The sequence below is a fragment of the Miniopterus natalensis genome, chromosome 3 (assembly GCF_054644295.1).
Source record: "Miniopterus natalensis isolate mMinNat1 chromosome 3, mMinNat1.hap1, whole genome shotgun sequence".
In the NCBI taxonomy this organism is placed as follows: Eukaryota; Metazoa; Chordata; class Mammalia; order Chiroptera; family Miniopteridae; genus Miniopterus; species Miniopterus natalensis.
Genome location: NC_142083.1, coordinates 32,677,043 through 32,689,328, shown reverse-complemented (window position 1 = coordinate 32,689,328; position 12,286 = coordinate 32,677,043). Strand labels below are relative to the sequence as shown.

At 41.1% G+C, this 12,286-nt stretch overlaps 2 protein-coding genes across 7 annotated transcripts in view; one reads left to right on the top strand and one right to left on the bottom strand.

The window, feature by feature from the left end:
* SGTB (small glutamine rich tetratricopeptide repeat co-chaperone beta) overlaps nt 1-11,122 on the top strand; it is a 32,620-nt gene extending 21,498 nt beyond the window's left edge. For 2 of the 3 annotated variants that reach the window (XM_087815390.1, XM_087815388.1), the window contains 5 exons: nt 3,674-3,812; nt 3,917-3,979; nt 5,992-6,029; nt 6,265-6,348; nt 7,448-11,122. In XM_087815390.1, the coding sequence (XP_087671516.1) occupies nt 3,674-3,812; nt 3,917-3,979; nt 5,992-6,029; nt 6,265-6,348; nt 7,448-7,559 (436 nt within the window). In that variant the 3' untranslated portion in view covers nt 7,560-11,122. The remainder of the gene's footprint in view (nt 1-3,673; nt 3,813-3,916; nt 3,980-5,991; nt 6,030-6,264; nt 6,349-7,447) is intronic. The other variant, XM_087815389.1, reaches the window with a different exon arrangement.
* Nucleotides 11,123-11,371: 249 nt separating this feature from the next.
* TRAPPC13 (trafficking protein particle complex subunit 13) overlaps nt 11,372-12,286 on the bottom strand; it is a 29,981-nt gene continuing 29,066 nt past the window's right edge. For 2 of the 4 annotated variants that reach the window (XM_016202644.2, XM_016202646.2), the window contains 2 exons: nt 12,066-12,216; nt 11,372-11,940 (listed from right to left, as the gene is read on the bottom strand). In XM_016202644.2, the coding sequence (XP_016058130.1) occupies nt 11,833-11,940; nt 12,066-12,216 (259 nt within the window). In that variant the 3' untranslated portion in view covers nt 11,372-11,832. The remainder of the gene's footprint in view (nt 11,941-12,065; nt 12,217-12,286) is intronic. The other 2 variants (XM_016202645.2, XM_016202647.2) reach the window with 1 other exon arrangement.

The window sequence follows — 12,286 nt, the reverse complement described above, 5'->3', positions numbered from 1 at the left end:
AATTTTCTGCTTAATACTGCATCCTCTCAACTAACGAAGATAAATATAACACCGGGGGAGGAAATAACTGCAGTGTCTGTGATGTGGGAGAGAGACGATTAGTTGTATGAAGAATGGTTGGTTGTTGGAGAAAATCATGTAGCCAAAATGAGTAGATTCGCTTCACGTTCAAGACCACAGACCTCAGGAGTGCTCAGTGTTTTTGCAGACAGTCCTGCTTCCTCCTACGCTCACCTTACCACTTTGGGAGCTGACTGCTTCACACCTGCTCCTCTCCAGATTTCCCCTGCACCCTGCATGGCGACTCTCTGCTGATGATAATGCCTTATACGTAACTGGGAAAATGGATGCATTCAGCAGAAAAGCAGCTCATCTTCCTCTGGCCAAATCCACTGATCCACCTGCCTTTGTCTACACAGACTGCCTCTTCTGTTAAGGTGGAAGGGTTCTCACCTGAGGCTGTCGCCTTCATTCACGCTTTAGCTCTCATCCCTCCGGGCCTTCTCCAGGACTTTGCACTTCGTCTTCGGCAACACCAGCTTTCCTGTCCCTCACAGCAGTAGGGACTGCAAGTGGAAAGGCCACAGAGCCATCGATTGGAAGCACCCTTGCACACGGCTGCACCATTTCTCAGTTCCTTTCTCTACAGAGCCCCATCGCGGTCTGCGCTTCCGTAGCCGTCTGTGCCTCCCGTCTCATCATCTCCCATGCTCCCTTCAGCGCACTCTGAGAGGGCGCTTGTCTATATCGCTCAGTGGAGAGCTCTGTTCAGGGTCACCAGTTGTCTGTATTTTGCTAAGGCCAAAGTTCAGTTCTGTATCCTCACCCGCCCATCTTTCGTATTTGGCATGATTCAGTTGTTTTTGAAGTGCTGCACGCTCTAGGCTTGTGACACACACTTCCTGGCTTCCTTCTGTGTTACTGGGTGCCCCTTCCCAGTCCTCCTTACTGGGTGTTCCTTCTCTGCCCCTCTAAATAACGGTGCGCATCAGGGCTCTATCTTCTGCGCTCCTGCTGCCTATTCTCTCTTCTGATTTCATCCTGCCCCGCGCTTTTATATTCCATTTAAAGTCAGTGCTCACTGCCTGCCCAGCGTGGCTCAGTGGTTGAGCGGCCACCCGTGAGCCAGGAGATCTCAGTTTGATTCCCGGTCAGGGCACATGCCTGGGTTTCGGGCTGGATCCCCAGCAGGGGGCGTGCAGGAGGCAGCCGGTCAGTGACTCTCTCATCACTGATGTTCCTCTCTCTCTCCCTCTCCCTCCTCTCTCTGAAATCAGTAAAACATATTTAAAGAAACATAAAGTCGATGCTCATTATTCATGGATTCTGTATTTATGAATTCACCTACTTGCTAAAAATTTTTGGTAACCCCAAAATCAAGTCACTGTGCTTTTGTGCTCACTGTGGTGAAACACTTGAGCCACCTGATGTGCAAGACCTCAGCTGAGGCCGGATAAGGCCACACTTTGCCTTTTTGTTTCAGCTCTCATGCTGCAAACAAGTGTCCTTTGTGCGGTTTAATGCTATATTTTTTGCATTTTTGTGCCTTTTGTTGTTAATTTCCCTGTTTACAATGCACCCGAGTATAGAATGAAGTGTCTAGTGTTCCTCAGCACACGAAGGCTATAATGTGCCTTACAGGAATACTTGTTAGATGAGTTTTGTTCAGGCTTGAGTTAGTGCTGTTGGCTGTGAGTTCAGTGCTGATGAATCGGTGATATATATTTAGGCAGGTTTCTTTAAGCAAGAGTAGGTCTTGATCAGTTGATTGGGAATGGTGTGACCCAAACCTCACAGGAACCTAACCCTGTTTTCCTCTGGAGCAGCTGTTCCGTCCTTGCGAAACCAGCGTCTGTGGTGACTTCACAGAACATAACGACCCGGCATAAGACCAGCTCTGTATGCTGATGGATCTCTTAAGTTACTGCATGCCTTACGTTACACGTCTGAATTCCATATCATACTCAACTTCACCCGTTTCATCTCCATTTATATGGTTAACAGGCGTTCTGAATTTCACATGTCCCAAACAGAACTCTCGTTCCCTTCTTACGCCTTTCCCATCCCAGTAAACGTTACCATCATTCACCTACCAGGGCCTGGGTCAGAAGCCTGGGGTGAGCCGTCCTTCATTCTTCTTATACCTGACACACCTAATCTATCAGCAAGTCCTGCTAATTCTGGTTTCCACATACATGTATCTTGAATTCAAGCATTGATTGCTATCTTGTTTATAACCCTCGTTCAAATTGCTGTCTCTTACGTAGGCTTCCTAACTGGTCTCTCTGCCTCCAGCCCCCACCCCAGCCTCCCACGCTGGTCCTCTGCAGAGGAGCCAGAGAGCTTTCCAGAGCATAAATCTGATCCTGTCACTCCACTGCAATCAGAATAAAATCTAGACTCCAAACCACGCTTCTGTATTATCTGGCACCTGGTGACGCCCTGACATCACCTCTTCCCACAGCTTTCTGTGCTCCTCCTCACAGCCTCTGTCCTGTTCCTCAAGCCTGCCACGCTGGCACCAGCCCCAGGCCTCCGTGGGCGCTGCTGCTGCTGCTGTTCAGCACGTGCTCCCTGACCTTCATGACTGCTTTCTTCTCACCATCCAGCTCTTTTCAGTGTGGCTGCCTCTGAGCAGCTCCCCTAGTCTTTCTCTTTAATGTTACTTTTTATTTGCATATTTATTGTTTGTTTTTCCCCAGGTAGAATTAAATTTTGTCAGACTCAACTACTTTTTACCATTTTTTTCATTCTGGAATCTAAAATAGTGTGTGGTGCACAGTAGGATTTCAGTAAATATTTATTGACTGCTGACTAATTGAGGACTTTGATGAAGTATCTTTCACGGTTGACTGGTAGAAAACTAATAAGGGTCTGATAATTTTTCTGTGGTTAGGCACTGTATTTTATCTAGGTGGGAAGTCTGAGAGGTAAGTCAGCCAAGACTTAGAGTAATTTGTTAAAAACAACCCTAGAACAAATAAAAACCGCAATACTATCTCTCCATATATATCATTATTGTTTAGTTTGAAGTAATTTTCCAATAAATAAATTCTAACAAGGTAGAGGAAAACAAAAATTTAATAACTGACTCTGTCTGGGATAAAAATGTATTATTAAGTTGTAAAGAATGCTAACCTGACCTATTTAACAACTAACATGTCTTGTTCGGGAGTACCCCACAGCCTTTTTAAAATTTTTTATGGCAAACTGATATTTATTGTGACTCAGTGTCTTTGCTAGGAAGTGCAAAGTGTGACATTCTGCAGCACAAGTCTAGTTCAGAGTCCTTGCAGTGGTTTTAACATCATGGAGTCACATGACCACAAGGTTGTTTGCTCACATCTGTGTGAAGCTTAATCATTCATAAAGCAAATTACTTCACATATGAGGCTTAAAAGTGGAAGGGTGGGTGTGTCCATTTCCAAGCATTAAGTTCATGGTTAATATAAGACAGCCAGTGTTGTCAGCAAACAGGATGGAGAGAGGCCAGACTTACAGAATCTTGGAAAAAGAAGGAATTTTGGTGATGCTCCTGTGAACCAGAGTGTAATGAATAAATTAAGTGTAATCTGGATTCTATCTGAGTTACCGAGAGATGTCTGACTGCGTCTGTGATACTCTGGTCGTCTTTCATCACATGTCTTACACTCGTGCGTGTCGTTCTTTACAGGCTGGCCCTCACTGCCATGAACAAGTTTGAAGAAGCAGTTACAAGTTATCAAAAGGCATTAGACCTTGACCCTGAAAACGATTCCTATAAGTCCAATCTGAAAATAGCAGAACAGAAGCTGAGAGAGGTATCCAGTCCTGTAAGTTATTCGTGCCGAAGGCCCTGAAATAGTTTCTGTCCTTTGTAATTTACTGTAATCAGTTTTGGTGGTTGGAATAATTCTCAGGTGTGATTGTTTCACAGACAGGAACGGGACTGAGCTTTGATATGGCCAGCTTAATCAATAACCCAGCCTTCATTAGTATGGTGAGTGTACTTCCTTTTCTGCTCTGCTGGCTCTGTTTTCCATGAAGCAATATCATTCTAACACGTTTTAGAAACAAACAAGGGAGCTTCTGTGGTGGTGGTGATGGTGGTAATAGAGTGGTGATGCAATGCTGTGGCTGAGATTTTTAACCTGCCTGTGTAGCTGTTTGTGAGAAAGCCATGGATAGACTTCAGGAAAAGAATGGATTCCCTGAAATTGTATGTAAAAATTTGTGTACATGTGGATATGTGCATTTTTTCAGGGAGAGAACCATATTTTTCATCAGATTGGCAAAGGGGTCTGCAAATCTACAAAAGCCACTCTCTTACATGAAAATGGCCCTAGGAAGGCATCTAATAACTGAGGTCGGAGGATTTGGTTATTGTGGTTCCCTATGCTCCCCTTTCAGCATTGTCTGCTTCCAATCTTAAGAATTCATTTGACTTTTTAGTATAATTCTTATATAGATATACACTTCGTCCTTCAAAGCAACAAAATTACTTTTAGACCTTTTTGAAAACACACATGCTCTGGTCCAGTATGTGGAAACTGGTTTAGTGGGTCAAGGATGTTACCTGGGCATATAAAGCTCCTTGGGTGACGATATACTTCTGGCTGAGAACTATCCTACCAGATGCCTTGCCCTTGGAAGCAGTACCACTTTTCTGTATCCTTCAAAAAATGTCTTGCATCCACTCAATCTTCAGCTGAATTGAAATGTATAGATGGTTCAATCCTAGTGAGATAAAAAAGTCTTTTTCAACAATTGGTAGGTTTGTAGCAATGGGTAGTTTGTTAGCTGAAGTCTTTGTAGACAATATTTATTTATTTTGAGTATATCGTTACTGATTTCAGAGAGGAAGGGAGAGGGAGAGAGAGAGAGAGAGAAACATCAGTGATGAGTCACTGACCGGCTGCCTCCTGCACGCCCCCTACTGGGGATTGAGCCTGAAACCCGGGCATGTGCCCTGACCGGGAATCGAACCACGATCTCCTGGATCCTAGGTTGATGCTCAACCACTGAGCCATGCTGGCCGGGCGACAGTAGTTAATTTTTAATCACTGACGCTAAATGAGGAGTTGGGAAAGCCACCACTTGCTTTTATTACCAGAGAAATAATTGTAGGACTGACTTGCGAGTCAGTAACTCTTGAGTCTCAGGATTGAGGCCAATTTAAGCCAGTCTTGCTACCTAACCAGCACATGTATGTCTCTCCGTAGGTTCTGTGACCTTTTTAAACATTGTTACCCATTTCCAGGCCTTCGTTCCTGCTGTTGTAGCCGGATGTGAAAATGGATTTGTTTCCAACTCAGCTTCGCCCTCACAGTGCTTGAAGTGAGGTGTGAGACCGCCACGGAGGAGCGCGGCGGGGGTTAGGAACAGTGTGTGACAGTCTTCAAAAGGGCCAGGTTGACAGAGATTAAAAGGACTTTGGGGGACAGCTGCTGGAGTTACTACTGCCCATGCAGACTTAGACTCAATTTAAATTTTACATAAATATTGTTGACTACCAATTTGAGGCAAAAACATTGTTTATGCTTTCAGAATGGGAAGTTTCAAAAGCGTGTATGTGTATAAATAGAATTTCCCTCCTCCTCAAGCAAGCATGGCAAAACTGAAACTACCAAGCCCCACGGAGCCAGGCCACATGGCTTAGAGTACGCAGCCTTGAAGGGGACCCTCTCAAGTGCAGGAGATTCCTCATATTAGTGTCTGTTTCTCCGTTGGGCTTTACCGAGCTGACCAGTAGTCATACGTATAACTGCTGTCAGTATCCTTGGTTTATCGTGTTGTCTGTAGTCGCTCCATCCTTGCAGTGTATTTAAATGCCATTGTTTTCTAGTACCCCTCTTTTACATTCCCATTCACTCTGAACAGCATACCAAAACTACAGAATGTTAGCACACACATGCTTTTGCTTTCATTCCTGTTTTCTTTTTAAAGAAATCTCTGCGAAAGATCCCTAAATATTAGCTACCTTTAATGGGAGATGCCATTTTTCAATTCCAGGCAGCAAGTTTAATGCAGAATCCTCAAGTTCAGCAGCTGTAAGTATAAAGAACAAGCATATTACATTTCCCCCTCCACCTGCCGGCTCCTACTCAGGCACAGCAGCTCCACAGTGGTGATACCCCCAGACCACCAGCCAGTTGGCACTTAGTCACACACACTCAGTCTAACCTTCTGCAAGATGCAGGCATATTTAACTGACTTCCCCTTGGCCAGTATCGTCCTTGGTAAGACCATCTGCCAACCCGGTGATACACCTCTTGCCTACTCTAGAATGTCAGGAATGATGACAAATGCCATTGGAGGACCTGCTGCTGGAGTTGGGGGCCTAACTGACCTGTCCAGCCTCATCCAAGCGTAAGTGTTACTTAAAATAGAAATAGTAAAAAAGTGTTTTACAGTTTGCCCGTAGTTAAAATAGAAAGTTTAAAGAAAGTATTTTATGTTTTACAGTTAGTTTGTCTCTAAAGTGAGGGGACCAGGGCTTTCTTTTTTAATTCTTATCATTTACTATTAGTATCAGTGCCCTCACTGGTTATTAAATTTAAAAGGCGTTCATAAGTTGGAATTTTCAGACTGAAGGGCAGGAATCCAGAGATCTGTATTCAAGAAAAACTTTTTCAGCAGATCTGAATAGCTACAAGGATGGATATTGAAGTCAAGTAGCTATTCAAAGTCTGTATGATTTAGGTGCATACATATATTTAAAAATCATATATTACATATATACTAAAGTTCAGACAATCTAGGAAAGAATTTTAGTCAAGCTTTTCAGTGCACGTCACCACTAAAGGAACACCCTGCACCATCTCATTACCTTCACTTCCAAGCAGGCTGCTGAAAAGAGTCTGCTCTCAATCTGTGTGATGCTGTCACTAAAGATTTTGTCTGAAGCCACACATATCATTTGCTGTTTGTGATCATGACCATGCAACCCCATTGGCAACATTGCATTTTTAGTGACCTTTAAGTGGCATAATGATGGTGGTGTCTAACCCTCACAATTGAGGGTCACACATCAGGAATTGGCATTAAATCTGCCTTTTAAAAATCAGTTCTGTTTAGTGACTTCTATCCACATCTCCAAATGGGTGTGACGTGTCACAGGGGAGACTAAGACTTGACTGCAAGAGCAAATACCTTGCATCACACTTGAGCACATACGATAAAAGCATATACTTTTGAGCCCTTTATTTGTGGTTAAGCACCAGAGGGGGTGGATTTCACGCTGCTAGAGAACTTTTTGGCTTGGGTGTCTCGTTTCTTAAAAGGAACAGTGCTTTGTAATAATGCCATGTGGAGGCACTGGCAAACTTGCAAATACTATAGTTGTGATTCCAAAACTTGTCTTTCTAGAATTGCCTTTCGGTAGTTCTCCCACCTCTTGAAGTCCTTTTTGCGGGTATTGTGTGACTGGGAATTCCCTAATTCATACCGCTTTGCCTCTCACTCTCAGGGGACAGCAGTTTGCTCAGCAGATACAGCAACAGAATCCTGAACTTATAGAGCAACTGAGAAATCACATCCGGAGCAGATCATTCAGCAGCAGCGCCGAAGACCACTCCTGACCGACAAGGACCCTAGGGTGCAAATGGCCATGGCTCCGCTGATGTGTCTGCTGTAGATAGTGGCCAAAAAACAAAAACAAAACATCTAAACAAATCTGTCTAGACAGTAGGTTTATTACAAACAGACTTGAACACATGCCTCCTTTGTAAACAAGTGGTCAGTAGCCATGTACGTGCCAATATAGCACTGGACAGGGTTCCATTTTCAAATCTTCATCATCACATCTGTATATTAGGCTTAATAGCGTAAGGCTGTTTGTTGGTGAGTTCTCTGGCTCCCAGTCCTCTTAGCAAACCTTCAGAAAGGGAAGATGGCCAAGAGGAGAGGGCTCACATGCTGGGTTAGGAGGAAGGTACCTGCTACTGAGCAGCACGTCTGCCAAGGAGAAATTTGTTACCTAGGATTAGTGTTAATAGTGCTACTAGGACCAGAACATGTACATAGGGGCCAGTCCTGTCTCCAGTGCTGCTTGTTTCAGTGGGTGGCAGGGAATCCAAGAGCTGGTGGACAGCAGAACTTGGAGGAAGGGAAGAAAGAATAGATGCTATGAATGTGTATAAAGTGAAGGTAGGTGGGATGCTCAGGTTTTTGCATAGTTCTTAACTAACCTTGCCTGCAGTTTGGTATTTATAACATCAGCATGGCCAGTTATGCTATGTACATAATAAAATGCATTTAGAAATTCTTAATGGTCTGCTTAGGTCAGTCGTTTATTCAGTTTAACTAGCACAACTTCCCCACTGGTGACCTTACCGTGGAAACTCTCTCAAATATACCTACATTTAAATAAGTCAATTACTTGGCTCTTGAGTTAAGGATTTTCTAAGTGGCATTTAATTATGTGCTCATAAACACTGATTTTTTAAAAATTTAGTAATTATTTGATGGGTTACAGAAAGCATCTGTCATTAACAATGCTTGTTTGTGTAATCCTCTGTTATGATTTGGTTTGGCATGTTGCTTTTATGCTTAACCTTAATTTGATGCAACTTAAACATAATAGGGGACTTAAAATATATTGAAATTAGAATAGATATCAGTGGAGAGAAATGGCATTGTTATAATGGTATTAATGGCATGGCTCTAACTATAGTGATGGATGAGACTTCTAACTGGAACTTCTTTTGTGAATTATGAAATAGGTCAAGTTGGGGAGATGCGTAGTGATTTCACAAGTGTTGTGAGAGAAAACTGAAAAATAATGTAATATTGAATTAGTTATGCTGGTAATAATTAGGGCCTTATTATAACTATTCTCCTCAAAAGATGACTTATTTCGAAGTTTAAAACCCAACTCTTCCCTTGTTTCCCTTTGTGAGATTAGACCAGTGGTTCTATAATTTCCCTGTAAGAGCTACCTGGCGAATTTGCTGAAAATGCAGATTCAGGACCACACTTGCCATTTTTATATAGTGGATCCTGTAAAAAGGTCCGAGCAGCACCATTTTAAACAGTACACCAGGTGGTTCTGATATAGATTCAAAGACTCTAAATTTAGAGTGAGCAACACTGAATTAGAGATTTCTCCTCAATTAGACCAGCAAATACCTAATCCCCAACCCCCCACCCCTTGGGCTTATGCTACAACGAAGACTTATATGAACCTACAGTTCTGTCCAGAGAAGAGCAGGACTTAAGTCTTAGGCCTTCTGAATTAAATCTCCTATATTCCATCTAAACCAACTAAATTTTTCATAAATTCAGCTCCTAGTGTTGAAGTGTTACACAGAATGAAAGTGATGACATTGATGAAAAAAAGCAAAGCTGATCCTTAATTAAAAATTAGTCACTCTTATCCAATGTTGAGTAAGAAAGTTTCTAGCATAGCTATCTTGAGGACATTAAAAGTGCTTTCAGATTGATAAACTGGTAAGCCTCTAGCTCACTGACCAGGAAAAGAAAATACAAATCAATATCAGAAGTGAAGGAGGGATATCAGCGCAGACCCTGTAGACATTAAAAGGATCATTAAAAAATGACAACCAATTTTAGGTTCATATAGTCAACAATATTCCTTATAAAATAGAAAGTACTAAAGCTCACTGAAGAAACAGGTATCCCCCAGAAAAGAAAGCTCCAGTCCCAAACAGTTTCATTGGGGAAATCCACCAAAAAATTAAGGGGGAAATAATCTCAATCTACACAACCTCCCAGAAAACAGGAGGAGATATTTCACAATCATTTTATACACCCACTACTCTGATACCAAAATCAGCAAAGACATTATAAGCAAAACCCTTTAGAACAATGTCGTGATTGCTAGCACCTGCTGTGAAGACAGCCTTTTCCCAGCAGGAGTCAGTGTGTTTGGTCCTGTCACCTATCCAGGTTGTGTCTTTGTGAATGTGCCGCATAATGAGCTCAGCCTACGTGGATCTGCTCACTCACCTGGTTCCCACCCGATTCAGGCCACTTTTGATCTTCCAGTACCTTCCTCACTTTGGAATCACTGCATTTCAATGAAGTTTTGTGTAGTTGGATTATACTTGCTACTCATTATAAGAAATGCCCCAAGTATTATTCTTGCTCATCTGAAACAGGGCATTAAAGTGAATCTTTAATATACAGTCTCCTTAGGGATGACTGACTTCCATGAACCATTTCATTGCTGTAGCTATTATGATGCTATGTAAAACTTAAAATTTTTTTTATGCAAATGATGTTTTCATTTAATGTACCAAATTATCTAATTTTTATAATATGGTTTAAACAAGATCCTTTCTAAAATGAGATTACCTAATTTTTATTTAAAGAATGAACCATATATGTCTAGGTTATTGCTTGCAAAAAGATACTTTGTAATTAAATCAAATATGGCAGATTCCAAGTGACCATTATATGTTACATTTTAAATTTGAAGCAGAGTGAGACAGAAGGTTCAGTCATGAGAAGATGCTTGAAAAGCCAGGGAAGCACCCAGTGCAGGGGCTATAAAGTCTTATCATTAATCAATCTTGTTCGTTTGGGAAGGGAGATGGATGTTGCACACTGCTTGCATTTTATTTTGCATTTCATCAATTATAATTTAAGGAGCAAATCTCACCTGAATATAGCTTTCATTTTGGACCAATTTGTCATGGCAATAAATAATTACGCACTTAAGAAAAACCAATTTTTGTATTTGACTTAATGTACTCTTACATTTAAGCAATTATATATACATCCTTATATTTCAACTTACCAAAATAAGTGTTTATTTAACAGCATAACTTTTTATTTCCTGACAAAACATTGAAACATTTATTATGTTCATGTTTCAAAGTTGTTTACAATCTTAACTTTTTCACTGTTTTGTTCAGGGCATAAGTAAATTAGTGTGATTACATGTAGAAATAGAAAGTTTTATAATATTAATACATGGTTTAGAGTTCAAAATCAAATTATCAGAAGCTGGAAATCCTTTAAATATGCCTATTAAAATAAGTGGGTTTTTTTTTTTTAATGAGGAAAAAAACCGGACTTTTGGACTTAGAAAAGCATCAGGCTTCCTAGTTAAATGTTAACAGAGTAATCAACAATCTGAGAAATAAAACCAATTATGATCTGCTGTTAGTAACTGAAACTCGACGTGTAGATTTGCATGTATACACACAGATACACACCAATACAATAATTCTGAAAACAACTAAAAAAATTCATACTGTTAGCATATACAAGGTTACTAGAGTACCATCCCAGTTGCTTTAAACAGCTTATTCTGTTGACCGAGCAGCTAGGGAAAAAACTGGAGTTAACGGAAATATTTTTAAATAACATAGTATAAAAATTCTGAAGTTTTAAGAAACAGCTGTATCTTCTAGATTAAGGCCAGCTGCTTGATTTTGTAAACACCACTGTGCTCTTTTTGCCCACTAGCTGCTCTCACATTATAGCAGCAGAGAGGAGTATTTTCAATAGAAAACACATGGCCTGCAAAGCCTAAAATATTTTGTACCTCGCCCTTTACATAAAAATTTTGCTGACCCCCAGTCTAGATACTTGCTGGGGACAAAGAGCCTCAGATATAGAGCTTTTAGAGAACAAAGTCCAATGGTCATCTAAATGAAACACATAGGATATGTGTAGAAAGTATGCAAATGTTCCTTTAGAATATAACTCACAAGATAAAACCAGTAGACGGCCTTTTCAAAACAAATATTTAATATTTTAACTGTTTTACAGGAAAGAAATTTAAATAATATATATTTTTTACTGTTGACGTGATCATTTTACAAAGGTGACAATACAGGAAGTGCTGTGAAACACAATGAAAAGCAGGAGACGGAGATTTCTTCAGCTGCCCACTTTGGTGGCCGCAGACACCACACAGACCTGTGCGACGTCATCATATTCATATGTTCTCTTTAGAAACGTGTCCGTTAGTCTTAAGCCGGAGACGCTCTATTGAGAGAAAGATAGAGGCCTAAGTTTTCCTTCAGTGGTAATTCCTAGAGAAAATATGGGTACAGTACATGGCAATGGGTTAATAGCTCCCAAATACTGAAATTATTGAAAAGAGAACATACTTGCAGTCCCTGTACTGAAGACAGGAGAGTAAGGGCAAGGCAGAGAGAGGAGCTGGGGTGTAGCTTTCCAAGCTGTCTTCCTGAGATGCCGCACCAGTGGATAGAATTGGTATTGCACATTTCCAAAACTAGGTCCATAGTCCTTTCACTGCTGGGGGAATCAGAAACACAGGAATAAATCTAGTTCCTTTCATAAGAGTTATGCAATATTCTTGCATTAA